Source organism: Polypterus senegalus, chromosome 1 (genome assembly GCF_016835505.1).
Source record: "Polypterus senegalus isolate Bchr_013 chromosome 1, ASM1683550v1, whole genome shotgun sequence".
Taxonomy (NCBI): Eukaryota; Metazoa; Chordata; class Cladistia; order Polypteriformes; family Polypteridae; genus Polypterus; species Polypterus senegalus.
In genome coordinates, this window is record NC_053154.1 from 43,554,431 (window position 1) to 43,572,444 (window position 18,014).

Consider the following 18,014-nt stretch of genomic DNA (forward strand, 5'->3'; position numbering starts at 1 on the left):
TTCAAAGCCTTTCCTGTACGGACCTCGCGGTTCAGAAACAGTTTCATCCCAAGAACTTTAAACGCACTCAATCAAGTGCTCCTTGTAGAACTGTTTGTACTTATAAATACAATTACCTCACTGTAAACTTGCACAACAGTTATAATATTGCACAACCTGAGCCACTTTATAAAGCGCGCATTTACATACGATATCATTTTAAGATGAAATGTGGCAAAATATGTTTATTATATTATACACATAAAACTTTAACTTTATTTAAATAATCTATATTCTTCACTGGGAGTGTCGTGAAGGATAGAATAATTAAACATGTACTACGAAGATATTTCAATTTTCCTTAAACGTTTGAAGAATCGGCGCTAAGCTTACAGATGGCTTAACTTCTATTACAGAGCTGATTGTGTGGCGATCGGTTACTTGGGGAAAGAAAAGCAAGGACTGCAGTGACAGCTATGCCAATATATATTGAATATAAAACAGAAAGAGAAAATAACAACACAGCTAAAAACGCAGTGACAAATTTCTGCAAAATTTCGGCTTGTGTCATGAGCACGAGGCGGCTATGCAGTGTCTGCAACGAACGTGGCCATCCACCGTGCATAAGCTACCTTACTGACATTGGCGGGCGAAGGAGCCACCGATTCTTCCTCTGCCCAGTGCCACCACAAGCCTAGAGCCGCCCCTGAATACTGCTGCAATAAATTATTTCATCGACGTGAAACCCATGCTTAATAACGTGCTTTAACTATCATCATGAAAATGATATCACGTATACATTTCAGTATTTCAGTAATTCAGAGCTGTAATATCACTAATGTAATGGATTCTGTGTCCAGTTGGAGGAAGAGAGCCGGTTTAAGAAGCAAGTAGTGATTCACACACATAGAGCACATAGAAGATCAAATACAAAACAAAGCATTTAATGTGCTACTTTAATTACGATGTGATTTGAGAAACTGGTTAATTAAACAATTTTAAGATGAAGTTTATGATGTTCTACTTTAATGACAAAATAAACTACATGATTAAAGTGGAAATGTCGAGATTGAAGTTGACATTTCATGCTTTTTCCCCACTGTTTGCCTTTTTTTTCTCTGTACCCTAATAAACTTTCATATGACACTCAGACAGTGGGCTACAACTCGCTTTTTCACGGCAACTTTAATATGTGACTTCTTTTTTATTTCCGCCACTGTGCAATTTTGTGAACGTGAGCTTTCAAGTTTCTCCAACACGCTATGTCACTCGATCAACTTCCTTTTGTTGATTATACCACGGTTTATTTGAACAAATAGTATGTTTTTCCTTTGCCTCCACTTGGTATTAATTGAAATTCTTATATTTTCCCCCGTGCTTTTCCCATTGTCTTTTCACAGAAGGCTGAGCTTAAGGGTGATTTATATTTATTTTCATATTCAAAGAGGCGTAATTCTGGGAGGAGTTGGGGCATTACATGAAGCGCGTGCACGAGCGTTACTTTTCATGCTGATCGGGATTTATGTAGCGGAAGAACGTGGAAGTTGTAGTAAGCACAGATTCCTGCATCTGGATTTTTCTGTGCGTAAGCACATTTCGGCTTTTGTGCTTACGCCATGTTATAGTGCGAGTTCTACGCACAGTGTTATACATGAGGCCCCAGGTCTTTAGTATCGAGGCTTTGTACCATGCGTCTTCTCATTAAACTTATATCTCGCGAATATCTTGTGCGATCTTGCAATGTCCACGGCTTTATTTAATTTTAGCTCAGACCCAGCACTTAAAAGTTTCTCTCGCACTTTCGCTGAGGGAGGGTTTCCTCAGTACCTGCACTTATGAATATGCTAAACACAGTCCTTCACCTGCGAATATTTACCTTATATGGGCAGGCACTCAATTACGTGGGAGGCGTGATGATGCGAGATCGCAACTCCGCCTCACACGGCGACCGAGCTGCAGGCTATTACAGTATATGGAAGAAAGTAGGTTCCAGTTATGACCATTACGCGTAGAATTTCAAAATGAAACCTGCCTAACTTTTGTAAGTGAGCTGTAAGGAATGAGCCTGCCAAATTTCAGCCATCCACCTACACGGGAAGTTGGAGAATTAGTGCTGAGTCAGTCAGTCAGTCAGTGAGTGAGGGCTTTGCCTTTTATTAGTATAGATATAATTGAAAAAAACATGTAAAATACAATGGCATAGTTAGAATCTGTAATGTATGTTTGAGCATATTTGAATATATACTTAATATGAATAGTTAAATCATAATTTTAGGCAAATTTCGTAGCCCTAGTGTGGAGAGTGAGATAAAAGATGAATTAGGCAGACAGCTGAGTAAACTAGAATAATTTTACAGAAGAAAAATTGGGAGTGGTCTCCCCTAGACTTTCTTGGATACTCTGATATAGGGATGGAAACTTAAGGAGTAAACCACAAGACAATGATTATATTTTTTTATTATGTACATTAAAGAACCATCAACAACAAATCAAATCAAATTAATAATATATTGAACAATTATTATAAAAGTAAAGCTGCATGAATAAAAAAAAAATACCACTTCTGGTTATCAGAAATAGCTCAAACGTTCATAGAAATCTACATTTTGTACCTAATACTTGTATGCAAAATTTGGTTGACCACAGTGAAAGCGTGTTCAAGTTATCGTGTTTACATACACACACACACACAGACATAATTCCAAAAATGGCATTTTCAGACTCAGGGCGGTCTAAAACATCAAGATTCATCAAAATCTTGAAATGGAGGATTCCAATAGTTTCCCTATACTTCATACACGAGAAAGTAAAAAGTAGCGCCTCATTAAACAATGAGTAGACAGAGTGATTTGTAATTAATGAGCCAATAAGTAGTGATTTTTGTTTTTAAAGCTGGTAAAGTTATACACTGGTATTTTTATCAGATTTACATTGCATTATTTTAATAGTTGATTAATTATAATAACAATGCTATAGTTTTATGTCAAAGGTATAACAAGTCAGTTATACATATCTTTTTTGTTTATGCTGAGTTTTTTTTGAGATTTTATAAAATGTTTACATTTTTTGACATTTAAGTTTTATACTAAAATGTCAATTTCTTTATATAACTTTAAGAAATACTGTATATTTTTGGTGAGAGTTCAACTGAATAAAACAAAGTAGCCATTTTGTATAAGTTGTGTTGCTTTGTTTCTTCCTGTAGGGTATTAGACTGATTTTTTTAAAGCATTTTAAGCTTGGTGCTTTTAGAATGTTATTTAAAATGGAATACATTTAAACTAATAGCTAATTTAAAGCTCACCAACTGTCAAAGAGAAAAATATTGGGTTGGTATTGGGAGAGACTAAACATTTCAATATTGGTGTCATAATGGGAAAATGTGGTATCATCCTATATCTCTACTATTCTAGGATCAAATCAAGGCTCAGTCACTGCTTGTATACAGTCTGCATATTCTCCTGTTTCTCTCCAGGTTCTCTGGTCTTCCTCCCACATCTCAAGAAATGTGTTAGATTAATTGGTATTTCTAAACTGTCCCTTTGTAAGTGAGTGTAAGTTCGCTTTTGTGGATAGCCTCTTGCGTTGTTGTCATTTTGCCCAGGAAAGACTCTGTTCCAGAACAAGTCTTTAAATGGTTCACTGGAACTTAAAATCAACAAATGGATAGAGTGGCTTAACCTCTACTCATTTTCTAGTTTAGGCCATACTTACATTGACTAACATTGACAACAATATAGAGAAATCAAAACAAGTAGTTATTTCCTCCCTAGAGCTGCATGGTGGTATAGCAGGTAGCTAGGCTGTCCCACAGTGCTTATTTTTGTTGGCTTCCTCTGAGAATACTGCTCTCTTCCCACAGTCCAATGAATGGTAATTTGATTTGTAACCCTCACTTGACCTATTGTGCTTTTACGTATACTTAATAGTCTGCATCCTCCTTTGCGTCTGCTCCTGTTGTGTTACAATATATCTACTACACTGGACTAAGTAGCTCATAGAAATACAATACTAAATGGATAATGTTGTCCAAGACAAAAAAAATTAAAAGCCTTTAAGCTATGCAGTCATATTTCGGTAATAAGAACGAACAATATTTTTTATTCATTTTTACAATTATAAAAAAGAAAACCATCTTCATGGTACCAATTGGAGCTGTATTTAGATGTGCTTTAGTTATGGGATTGTGGTTATTTTGCTACTGTAACTCTCACAAGTTGAGCTCTCTGTGATTTGGAAAACCTAATCATAGTTGGTTGCTTGGATTCCAAATCACAGAGGACTTGATAAAGTCTAACCCTCTCAGATGAGTTGTCCTCTTCAGTTCCTGTGAGGTTAATATCAGTGTAAGATTTTCCATGGGACCCATGTCTCGATAGATTTAAGCTCAAAAGGCACCTTGTAGAACTGCACAAAATAATGGCTTTTTCAGTTTGAGTCCGTACTTAAGTTATTTTTGACCCAAACAAGTGGCTGAAACTCTTTCAGGGCTCATGCATGCTGCATTAAGAATATTGTGTTTCTGTGATCACCATACTATAATAAAATATACTGTACATATTCAAATCTTTAAAAGTGTATTTTATAAATCCTTTACTTTTCAAGTTCATTAAGTTATTAGATCACTTCGGGTTATATAAAATAGCATTTTTTTTCATAAATGATTGTTTTGGATGGCTTGCATTCTCCACACTTCTGCTTTCACAATTTCTTTCAGGGTCTGTTTAGCTCCCGGTAGAAATGGAGCTTACCTACATGTCGACATGCCCTGGGGAGCTTTTTATGTTCTTTGTCACTTAAGAATTCTGTAAATGACAAATGATGCAACATTTCTCCTGTTCAACACTATACCCTGTAGTAGTTCAACATTTTTAATTAATTTTTAGTTCTGCATAGATGCTTTTCCATGTTCATATTTACAATGACTTTAATATAGCATCAAATTTAAACTAAGCTAACTGGATGAGTATTTTTTTCTATATAAATTTCTATATCACTATATATGTTGTATATATAGTGATGGATTATATAATGACTAAAGGATCACTAAGGAGATAAAAGTGGCATAGGACCGGGACAAGGCTACTGCAGGAAACAGCAGGACAGTAAGTACCATCTACAAATGGACAGGATGCCCTGGAAATTCAGTATGTCAAAGAAAACTGAGAGAGAGACCAGATGACAGGCAGTCAAAGCATCTCCTAAGTCTTAACGTCAATGTACAGTACTTTATGTTTCTGACTCATGAGTGTTGCACTTTTAAAAGTGAGACTCACATGTATTGACAGGAGGTTAATGTTTACTGTCCATACTAAGTGGCAGGATATGGATCTTAAATAGAAGGAGTCACTCCATGTACATATTTTAAGTGAGGTAGCCTAGGGGTAACCTAAGAGGCTTGGACTTTTGAGGACTAGAAAAGGTAAAGAGATTCTGTTGTGTCAGATGCTACTAGGAGGGCACAGTGGGGTGGTGGCCTTAAAACATTATAGATTCCACCGATCCTGGAATTATTTCCAACCCTGGCTGGATGTCATTCTGAGAGTAGATCTGAAGTCACAGTACTGCTAGTATGCCGAGTGTGAGACAGTTAAAGATTTTTTAGCAAAGACTTTTGGTTCTAGTAAGATGGGCAATTGGATGAAACCCCCTATTATACAAAGTAGGGTTCAAAACCTGTTTAGGTAGGACAATGGATGCTACAGGGTTGTTGTTTAACACTCTTATATTTTATCCTTAATGTGATCTTCCTACCACTTATGCTTTATTTGATAGTAAACTCAATTTAAAAATAAAATTGCCTTGTTTGCATTATTTTGGGTTGGGAGGTTTACTATGAAAGTGGATTCTCCAATTTCCAATGCTGGCTCGAATGTGTTTTAATATCATAAGATGTTGCGTAGACCTATTTCCAAGCTTGCATCAAGATGTATAAAGACTAAACTTGCTGTTAAGCTGTGCACATTTTCACGGCAGCCTCAGACAATACGTAAGCATGCTTCTGCTCGGTTTTGTAAATGGGCAGCATCCCGTGTCAGAGCAGTGCTACTGTTTCTGTGTGATTTCAATTTTAGATTTGTATCCATGATACGGATTTTATCAATCAATCTGTAACAATATAATGATGCACCGAATGGCCAAATTATTCTAGCTACACTGGCTGCTTTAGCATTGTTAGAAGACATTGCAAATAGAAGAATTGGAAGAGAGCGTGTATTTAGAGATCATATTGATTTCTTGTCCAATGTTGATGACTGGCTTCTAAGTTGATTTAGATTTCCAAGAGCTATCCTCTAATAATTGCAGCAGCTTATTGCTGAAACGGTATGAGCCCTAGAATTCCACTGCCTGCTTCTGTAGTGTTGACACTCAGACAGCAGACTGCGAATCACCTTTTCACATGAACTTTGATATCTAACCACTTCTTTTTTATTTCGGGCACTGTGCAACTTTCTGAACTTGAACTTTTGAGTGCCTCCGTCACACTTTGCCACTCCATCAATTTCCTTTTGTTGCTTATACCACAGCTTAAGCCACCAAATAATGCGTTTTTCTTTGCCTCCATTTCACTGAGCAGGACCTCCATTTTGCATTCGCTGAAATTCTACTTTTTAACACATGCTTTTGCCATTGTCTTTTAATAAAACAATGTACAGAAAGGGCTATTTATATTGATTTGCATATCAAATAGGTGAAATTCTGGGAAAAGTTGGAGTGGTGTTGTAGGCTCGTGCATATGTGTTAAAATTCACGTTGACTGAGATTTATAAAGGGAAAGTGTGTAGAACTTTGCTTACGCACATTTTTATGCATCAAAATTTTTTTGTGCATACACACATTTCTAGCCGTTATATACGAGGCCCTTGGTGATAAAGTACTCATTAGTTTCTTCTGGAATTGACCCTTGCTTCTCCTTCTTCCTCTTCAAGAATTGGATTTTTCTCTGTCATCTACTAGTCCTGGTTGCAAAATTTTTCTTTTCTCTCTTATTTTTTTATAAAGCAGAACAGTGGACTTCTGTAACAACCTTCAGAAACCTTGTTGAGCAAATAATACTTTGTTTTTTAAACCACTTTGTGCAACTATTTTTCATCATCACTACCATTTTGGAATGCTTGATTGCTTTGATACTGACTGACATTGTATGATGTAAGATGTCATAACAGCCACCTTATATAAGATTATCTCTCTGTTTTAGACACATCTGAACTTTGTAAAAATAAAGAGAAGACTTTGCAAGAGTCTTTAATTTTTTTAAAACTATATTTTCATTTCAGAATCTAGTTCTTTTTTATTTTTAATAATTTTAATTAAAAGCAAAAAACAATCCATACAATCAAATCAAAACTTAACAAAACCAAAATTCAACTCCCACCCAAAAGAAAAAAAGTGAGGAGAGCCAGCCAACAAAGCAAATGTTTGAAGCAGCAAGGAACAAAGGAAGAGTATCCTTTTTCCCGATATAGATTATTGTAAAATGTTATTGATTAGACCCTGCCATGTATTAAAAATAGTTTTGAACAGATCCTCTGAGTGAGAATTTCACTTTTTCCATTTTCCAATGTTACAGGATATCAGTTGTCCACTGACTTAAAGGTGGTGGGTTTGGATTCTTCCAGTTGGGCATGCTAGTAGTGAGGTAAAAGCAATTGCAATTTGTTTGTCCTTCTCTACTTTAAGCCCATCTGGGAGTACACCAAACACATCTGTTAATGGGTTAGGAGTAATTGTGACACCAAGGCTGTTTGATAGACATTCAAAGATTTTTGTCCAAAATGATGTTAATTTGGTACACACCCAAAATATGTGGCCCAGTGAGGCTAGAGCTAGATTGCAATGTTCACAGGTTGAATCTTGGCCTAGATACATTTTGGACGATTTTAAACAAAATAAATGTGACAGATAAAATATTTTAACAACAGCAACAACAACAATTGTTTATATAGCATGTTTTCATACAAATGATGTAGTTCAAAGTTCTTTACAAGATTAAGAAAGGAAAAAGAAAAAAATATAAAAATAAAATTAGGCAATACTAATTAACAAGGAATAAAGTAAGGTCCGATGGCCAGGGAGGACAGAAAAAAATAAAAAAAAACTCCAGACGGCTGTAGGAAAAAAAAAATCTGCAGGGTTTCCAAGTCCATGAGACCACCCAGCCCCCTCTAGACATTCTACCTAACATAAATGACCTCAGTCAGCCCTCATGGTTTTCAGGCTTCACATGGAAGAATTAGATGATGATGGTCATGTGGACCTCTGGCCTTCAATCCATCAGTGTAAGGACTGCACAGTGCTCTGATCAGGTAGTGGTGGCACAGACTGCCAATATAGAAAATTGGAAAAAGAACAGCAGAGAAATTAGGGATTAGTACGGATTTTGGAGCCATGAAAAAAAAGATAATTAAATGCATATATAGAATATCAGCAGTACACTAAAATGAAGCTATGAGAAAGCCATGCCAAGCCAGTGCTCCACCGTATTAGTCTGACAAATTTCTATCAGTAAGCTATTCCAGATTTTAGGTGCATAACAGCAGAAGGCTGCCTCACCTCTTCTTTTAAGTTTAGCTCTTGGAATTCTGAGCAGACACTCATTTGAAGATCTAAGGTTACGGTTTGGAGTGTAAGGTGAGAGGCATTCTGAAATATAGGATGGAGCGAGATTAATTAAGGCTTTGTAAACCATAAGCAGTATTTTAAAGTCAATTCTAAATAGCACGGGTTACCAATGCAGTGACATCAAAACTGGGGAGATGTGCTCGGATTTTCTTTACCTAGTTAAGATTTTGGCAGCAGCATTCCGTGTTTGTTGCAATTAATTGGTCTCATTAAGTTGAATAATTTAAGTTGAATAATTCAATGCTTTGCACATATAGAACTAGAATCTGGTTGTAACCCAGCTTTGTTTACCAGCTTTGAGTTTAGTGTAAACTATGGTTATGGATTTCTTTGTGTACTGACCTCTGCTATGACATTCTCTATGAAAACATGAGATTAAAAATATGTTTTGGTCATCACTACAAATCATATCGCCCAGGTAACACATTAAAAATGATAATTTTTGGGTTCAGTATTCCTTTAAGTATAAGGAAGTATTATTATCTACAATATGTAATTAATAATCCACTATCAATAGTAGTGGTCAGGGAAATCCAAAAACTCTTATTTTCAACAGCCAACAACCTTCCAAAGTCTCTCTATAAATGTTTTTTTTTGCTATTAATTCAGAGGTTTCCTGTTCTCTTGAAAAAAACATTTAACCCGTCTCCTTCATTTAAATCCTGGATGAAAACTGTTTCTCATATCACAATCTACCTTTCTAATTTTTCTCCAGTTAATAAAGGTTCATAGGGCTCATAATAACATCACTCCTATTCTGTATAAAAGTCACTGGTTTGCACTGAACTATTGAATTAACAATAAGATTTTTGGTCATTTCATAAATCTAATTAATTTACATGTCAACTTGACTCCGTTTCCACTGTCTTAAATGTATTCATGTCTCTTCACTGCTATTATTAACGTTTCCATTTCTTCAGGTGTAGATCTTGATCTGTTATAAAAATACTAGTAGTCATTAAAATGATAAAAGCACTTATCTTCCGGTCTCCAAATTTTCCTATCTTGCCAAAATTTTAGAACATGTTACTCCCAACTACAGAACTACCTGATTGCTAATAAATAATTTTAGTCTGTTTTAATCCAGTTTGTGTTCTAAACATTGCACTTGAACCAGCTTTGGAACGAGTCATTGCTTTGGGCTTCTTATTCTAGAATCCTAAGCATCCTCATATGTTACTATTCCTCACACATGAGTATTGGAATACCTGTCCTCCCTGACTATAATTGGCACTGCTTACTCGTGATTTTAGTCCCATCTAACAATTTGTTCGGATGAATCATTGCAGGTATACCACAGGAATCAGTATCTGGCCTCTTGTTTTTTTTTTATTACTTTCCTTGTTCCTCTTGCATCAATTATGCATCACCTTGTTATTCAGTTTCATTGTTATGTTCAATGCACTCAGCTTTATCTTTCTGCAACATTCTGTAATATTTTACCTTTCCCCTCTGTGGTTAGGTCCCTCAGTAATATTAAAATCTGGCTGACACATCATCTTCTCAAGGGTTTAGGGTGACACCTCTGTGATTTTCCTCATAGGCTCAAAAGCCAACCTTTCAAAATTTGGCCATGTTAACATTGACATCAATGGCACTTTGATTCCTCTACACTCTTAAATTAAGAGACTTTCAGTCCCAGGTTGATATTACATGTTATATTGACTTTTATCACCTTAGTAAAAAAGCAGTACTTCATTCTTGTATGTCTCTATACTATAAGATTTTTCTGCTCATTTATAAACCACTCCTTATTTACGTGCTGTCCTGTTCACAGCACTCCTCTTTGTGTGGTCTCTTTTGTTGTACCATTAGTCCACATCCTCTCCAAGGACATCAAGGTTTTTCTCAACCTGCTCCTTCAGCTAAGGAATGCTGTCCCTTAGTATTTGATCTTTGGATTCCAATTTGTTATTTAAAAAATGTACATTTCACCTTTTTTGAACTAGATATTTTTTTTTATCAGAAATGATATCCTGTCTATTATGTTATATTTTTATATAAATTTGTTGTGTTAGTTGTTTAATTTTAATACCATAGATCTATATTTTATATGGATTTTACCTTGTATTGTAATTTCAAGTGTCTTTAAATGTGCATACTTTTCACACCATTGCAATTCTTATATTTACTCAATGTATATACTTTATCAGTTATTTATCTTTCTTTGTAATGTTACTGAATGAGCAAACGTGAATCAGAAATCCAATGCACTGCTTGCACGCAGTATATCAAATAAAACCCGACATTCAAACCGTGGACCTAATGCTGGGCATGCCTGTCAAGTTATCATCATGAAGAAGTTCAAAGATGGCTTGAAACTATCTGTCTCAGGCATTTTATGTAGAGTAACACAGATCACTTTGAGAAGTTGGCGTTATTCCTGGCATTTGTCCAGGTGTTGATGAGCTGTGAAATTAATGTTGGTTGTATCTTTTGAAAGTTTGAAATCACATTGTGATACTGGGAGAAATTTCCCATGCAGAATAAGGAAATGATTCAGTAGGATTCTGGCAGTGATTACGCCAATGATGACCATCAGGACAATGCCTACGTAATTTCTAAATTCAAAGTTACTTCCTTTATTTTAATATTGTGACAACTTTGGCATGTCTGAAGGGCATTAGGAACTCCCTCTTTGTTTCAGAACTGTTAATTCATCTTCACCTTGCTTGGCGTTTCCAGTCAGGATGCTCTCAGTTCATGTTGTTTTGTGGCAGCTTAAGAGCTTAAGGACCCTTAGCTCAGATAAGTTCCACTAGGAACAGGTATCGAATTGCTGAACATTGCTGGTTTCCATCTCTTTGATTTTGTTCCTCCAGTCCTTTGACTCTGGAGAGTTGGATTGTTGAGTGCTCAGACCATAAAATGTATTAGTGGGGCCTTGAATCCATGCATATCCTGAAGGTTAGTCAAGTTTTGAATTCATTAGGTTGCCTGTCATTTTTTTTCATATTTCATTTTGTTCTTGGGACCCCTGTCGTTACTTGTTGGAGAACCAGTTTGTTAGTCTTGGATTATTCAGCAAAGTGGCAAAGGTTTTGTCCTTGTAATTGATAACCTCATGCAACTAACAATGATATTTCTTGGTGGAGATACCTTTATAACCAGTACACTATATATATTTATTTCTTTTTCACAAGTAGATCACTAGTCAACAAAATATTGTTTATTCTAAGGACCAAAATACCTTACTCTTATAATATTTTGTGTGCTGAATCCAAATGTGTTTTTGGAATTTCTCTATCATGTACATTTTTTGAGTGACTCGCAACTTAAACTTTAAAATGTTGTATATTTGTATATTTATTAAAGTAAAAAACATATAATTTAAAATTTAGCCATGTTTGATTTTCTGCAGTACTTCACGTCAAGGAACATCTCTTCTAAGAGTCCAACAGTAGTCATTCAGTATACTAGGATTCCACTGGCCATGGAAATGTTTTTCCATGTTGGAAATGTCCTGATGGAATCACCTGCCATGTTCATCACTGACTGCATTAAGGTTTGCATGGAAAAAGTCCAAGAATTGATTTTGTAATGACATATTATACCCAATTATTTGCACCTGAGAAGGCCTCTCACTATTTCGAATTTCAGCCTTATGATTTTCCAAAAAGCTTGTTCAGAAACTTTTCCAGCTCTGTCAAGCAGCTTTCTCAACATCATTACACTCTTCTTCAGATCTCCCATCTTTTAACACTTCTTTGATCTGAGAATGCATGCAAAAATGCGTTGTTTAATCTTGGCATCCATTGAAATTTATTTCTCAAGTACACAAATCCATTTGTGCTTTTTCTTAAGTTCTTCTTAAGCACTAGTTTGATATGCAGAGGAGGCAGATACATTTTTTTAGAGTCAACAAGTAGGCTGTTTATCACAATTTTCTTTCTTGGCACAAATGTGGCAATTCTTTCAGTACACAGCGGTTGATCTTGTACCTATAGTCCCACTCCCACAAAAAAAATAGGATTTAGTTTAACCAAATGGCATGCCAAGCAAAATTGCAGTCATCTTTAAATCTCCATGGATATTCTACTAATATTTCTGATTTTGAGGAGTTAATGAACAAGAGTATCTAAATAGTATTATATTCTTAATGAAAATTCTTTAGTAATTATTATTTGAAAAAAATATATTTAGTTATTAATATTTTTACCCTAAGTAAACTAGTACTAAATGATAAATATGAAGGTGATGTCACAAGAAAACTAAACCTGACAGAAACAAAATCTAACTTCATATCTGAATTATGAAGTATGCTTAGAACACCATCATAAACCTTGGGATAAAGTTAAGTTCAAGTTCAACTTTAAAGTCTTGTTCACAGTAAGGAAACACATTTCCCTGTACAGTACAATGACATTCTTTCTTTGCTGTCCACGCCAAATGACAAAACCAATGTATAAAGAGATAGATAATAAGTAACAGGCAGCATAAAGTATAAAAACAGAATAGAAGTATAAAGTGTAAATGTGCAGGTAGGTGTGTGATGGACAAGTCAACTAGTTGTTTGAGGTAGATAGAATGAGGTGGCCCATGGTTATAAACTCCAGTCAGTTATTTACGAGTCTAATGGCCTATGGAAAGAAAGAGTTCTTTAGACTGGAAGTCCTGCATTTCATTTTCTATACCTCCTGCCTGAGGGTAGAAGTGTGAACAGTTTGTGTTGGAGGTGGGGTCCCTGAGGATCGAGGAAGTTCTACTTTGGACTCTGCAGTTGTAGATGCTCTGCAGAGAGAGCAGTGGGGTCCCGGTGATGATCTCAGCAGTCTTTACCACTCTCTGCAGGTATTTGCGGTCCATAGCAGTAGTGTTGCCATACCACACGCTGATGCAGCTGGTCAAGATGCTCTCAATGCAGCTGTAAAAGCTGCCGAGGATCTTAGTCGACATACCAAACTTCCTCAGCCTCTTCAGAAAGTACAGCCGCTGCTGGGCCCTCTTGACCAGATGTGTGGTGTTAAGTGTCCAAGTGAGGTCCTCACTGATGTAGACACCCAGGTATTTAATGCTGCTCACTCTCTCCACTTCAAGCCCTTGGATGAACAGTTTCCGGTAAGGTCACCTCTCCTTCCTCATGTCCACTATCATCTCCTTTGTCTTGTCTGTGTTGAGGTTGAGGTTGTTGTCCTCGCACCATGACGCCAGACTGTCCACCTCCCTCCAGTAGGCCGCCTCATCCCCACCAGTGATGTGACCAATCACTGCGGTGTCATCTATGAACATCAGGATAATGTTAGCTTTGTGGGAGGTTATTGCTGACCAATGCTATCTTCCATACTTTCAATCATATAAAGTGTACTGTGGACGAGATGTCACCTCTAAAAAGCAGAAGCTGTATCATACAGATTCTCAGAACTAGGGTCTTAGTAAAGTAGGATAAGTAACTCTATATTAGTAAGTGACCATTGTCACACAAGCCGGAGCCATGGATTGCATCTGGCACTAAAGAGATACTCAGACTCTGGATGCAATAAAGTTTTGTCAGCTTGAGGATGGACTAGAAAGTTAAACGGATTTATGTAGAATTAATCTGTTAAATACATTTTTGGAATAGTTGCAGTGACCACTAACACCACCAGGTGGCAGTATTGTATGGCTGCCCACAGTGTTTGGAGTTGAATGTGGGCAACATGTAACCAAATAAGGCAGTACATTAAAAAGGCTGTAGTACCAACCTGCAGGAGCCGGGAGCTGGCAGGTAAGTATGAAAGAATATGGCTGAAAGGAATCATGAATGGCAGGGAGTGGAGTAACAGGAGACTTTAGTGCCTTTGTAAGCAAAGCTAATTTATTTGTCTTAGTCTTTATTGCCACAAAGATAATTTATATGTGTTTTCTGTGTTTACACCTTGTTCTCTTTCTGTCCCCGGCATGGATTATTTTAAAGTGGGGCTATCTGAATTATTTTGCATAAGCAAGTGCTTTATCAAAGAGTACAAAAACATAGTGCCTTCAGCTTTTAAAGTCTTATGGTTTGCTTTCCTCTACTGCATGGCTTTCAAAGAAAAGTCTTTAAAGTGTAGGTGTCTAGTTGTTACTTTTACTGTGCTTTTAACAATTCTTTCATATTCTGACAAACAGATGGCTAACTGAAAATTGCACCAGAGAGCTCAGATGCAGAGATGACATCGGAATAACAAGCCATTCAGACCCCCCCTAACGTTCATGAGTGGTTTTTTCACTTCCTGCTGCAGATAAACTTGACTTTCTTACTTTGGTTTTTACCAAGTTTCATATCTTGCCTTTCCTGCAACCAGACTTTCATCCCTGGATAAGACCCAAGCACTGTCTTCTTAAAACGCTCAAGCACATAATCTAACATGAACACGGTGAGTGTGACAGGTACTTTAAAGGCTGATGTAAATGTACTGTGTATTCCAGATGAAATCCCATTTGACAATCAGCTATTTTGTTTCTAAATGTCTTAATATTGTATTTGTTTGGTAGATTTGTAAAGAAATGAACTATAGCATATGTACCTGATGATTTTTTTTCTTGTTTAAATATTTGATTTATTTCTTTACCAAGAGTGATATGTGAAGTGAGTTTAATCAACATATTAAATTAATGCACATTAATAATATTTTGGAGAAGTAGTATGATGGGGCAGTAATTAGCAATAATAGCTCACAGCCCCGGGGAACCACTTGCAAGGTCACCGTCTGGGCAGATTTCAAATGTTCTACTCGTATCATCTTGGCTTTTCTTGGGGTGTTTTGGTTTCCTACCACGTCCCAAATATTTGTATAGCAGCTCTAGTTTGCTTCTCTGTGCGGTGTGTGTGTGTGTGTGTGTGGGTGTGGACACACTGTGTGATGGACTGCAAAACTGATCATGGTTAAGCACTTTGAGCTCCATTTTTTGTATGAAAGTGTGCTATATAAATAAATAAATGTTGTGGTTCTTGTTGTTGTCCTTGGATGTGCCTGTGCTGCTGGGGTACCTTCTGCTGCCTGTAATCTTTTGATGGAGAAAGGAAGTTTGAGAACTGGATGAATGGCATGCCAAAATAATGCAGAACAAAATACCTTGGAGAGTACTGTTTATATATATATATATAATTTTTTTGCATATTTATATATGTATATATATGCAATAAAAGTATTCAAATTAAAAAGCAATAGATTAACAGAGTGAATGACAAGGTGATGCGTTTTGTTACTGTTGCTGTCTCACAACTTCAGGAGGGTGGGTTTGATTCCCTGCCAGGTCACACTGTCTGTGTGGAGTTTTCATGTTGTCCCTGTGTCTGCATTGTTTTTTTTGCTGGACACTCTTGTTTTCCTTCTGCATTTAAAAGATGCATGTGTCAGATTAATTTATTTTAATTAATTATTAATTTACCTTAATACAATTGAATGCCTGTTAGTCAGTCATTTTCCAACCCGCTATATCCTAACACAGGGTCACGGGGGTCTGCTGGAGCCAATCCCAGCCAACACAGGGTGCAAGGCAGGAACAAAACCTGGGCAGGGTGACAGGTCACCACAGGGCACACACACACACCAAGCACACGCTAGGGACAATTTAGGATCGCCAATGCACCAACCTGCATGTCTTTGGGCTGTGGGAGGAAAGCGGAGCACCCAGAAGAAACCTGCACAGACACAGGGAGAACATGCAAGCTCCTTCAATTGAATGTCATTTATTTTATTAATTTAATTTAATTTAAAGACACCAGATGGGAGTGAATGTGTTTTACTCCTGCCTTGCATCTAGGCTAGACTCCTGCTTAGCACAACCCTTGACTAGAAGATGTTCTAAATTTGGTAGAAAGATGGATGGTTGGAGGGATGGATGGACGAATAGATGAGCAGTGAGCTATCGCATGAATGAAGGATAATAAAGAGACACCGTTGATTGTGATTGTGCTGTACTGTCTATATGGAATCTGCACTTTCTGTTATGTCCGAATGAGTTTCCATACCTCAGAGATATGCATATTATGTTAAATTGTGGATAAACTGGTCAAAAACACTATGAAGAACTGATTGCATTATTAAAATGTTAGATATTTATGAATCAGGTTGCTCAATAATTCTTTCAGTTTTCCCACATTGTAGTTTATTGTCAATGCAATTTTATCTTTCTGAATATGTAGTTATTTTTGGTTTTTTTTTTGCACGATCTGTCTTTCTTGTAAACTTTTTGGTGCAATAAAAATCCTACACTGTTATTTTATCATAATTAATAAGTGAAAAATATTTAATAACTACTTGAGATGCAATGTTATCACTTTCAGAGATTTTACATTTCAGAATCACAGTTTTAGAAATCAATTGGTCATTATCTGTAGTTTAATGCAATGCCTTGAAATCTTTTGAATCCAAAAGAACGAAGCGTTTAATGAAGGAGAATCATTCAGTAACCTCAAGGATAAACCTGTTTTTGTAATGTGAGCTCAGCTTTGTCTTTATGAGTCTTCTGATTCCGGCTATTCCTTCTTTCAGAACTGTACTGACTGTGAAGAATGCAGGCCGTCCCTCTGCCTCTGCACTTACTGCAATAAAAAGCTCTGCTTTCAGTGTTCTGTCTTACACAAACACGAGCAAGAAAGGCTACAGCCTCAGAAAGGTCAGTTCATTTAAAGTGTTTGCTTTCAAGAAATGTGGTGCATGAAGAGTCTTTAATTTGGAAAGTCACATTTTAGCTTATGACAGTTAAAGTTGTGGCACTAATCAAATTCTGACCTTAAGAAATGGTGGAATTATTCACAATTGAAGATAATATGTATTTATGAGAATCCTGAGCCAATGGCAAACTGCAATAAACCTTGTTTTTCAGTTTGAATTTAGTACAACAATGATTTTAACTTTTAATGGCAGTTAGCATATGTATCAATTGTAATGTCTTCTGTTTCATGACTAATTCGTATATATATACAGGGTGACACAGAAAAACTGTAACTTTTTAAAAAACCAATAAAAATAGAAGAAATCCAACAACAAAATTTTATTGACAGCAATTGAACCACTACAACTTGCCTTTTAAGAGACAGTAATCCAAATTATCAATGTCTGAAAATTACGTCCTGTAGATGGCATCCTCCTGTACGTATGCATTCTTCCAATCTGCTGTTGATGTTCCCCATTGATCGCTGCAACATCTCAGCTGGGGTACCACGAATTTCATCTTGAATTCTTTGTTTCAGTTCATTCAGTGTCTTTGGCCGAGTCGTGTAGACCCGACTCTTAAGGTAGCTCCACAAGAAAAAATCACAAACGGACAAATCCGGTGATCTTGAGGGCCAGGGAATGTCACCAAATCTTGAGATGACACAGTTACCGAACAATTCTCGCACAGCTGCCATTGATTGCCTTGCAATTGATTACTAAATTAATAAATAGTGAGATTGTTTAAAGCTCCAGGTCCCTGCTCTGCAGTGCTGCCAACTGTACATGGCTGCC

At 36.6% G+C, this 18,014-nt stretch overlaps 1 protein-coding gene across 3 annotated transcripts in view; it reads left to right on the forward strand.

Moving 5' to 3' along the window:
- Positions 1 to 18,014, forward strand: part of trim66 (tripartite motif containing 66) — a 138,883-nt gene that overhangs the window by 31,609 nt on the left and 89,260 nt on the right. Inside the window, exons 1-3 of one of the 3 annotated variants that reach the window (XM_039748401.1) lie at positions 14,272 to 14,305; positions 14,689 to 14,936; positions 17,058 to 17,181. In XM_039748401.1, coding sequence (XP_039604335.1) covers positions 14,928 to 14,936; positions 17,058 to 17,181 — 133 coding nt within the window. In that variant the 5' untranslated portion in view covers positions 14,272 to 14,305; positions 14,689 to 14,927. Of the gene's footprint in view, positions 1 to 14,271; positions 14,381 to 14,688; positions 14,937 to 17,057; positions 17,182 to 18,014 lie in introns of those variants that run through there. The other 2 variants (XM_039748393.1, XM_039748384.1) reach the window with 2 other exon arrangements.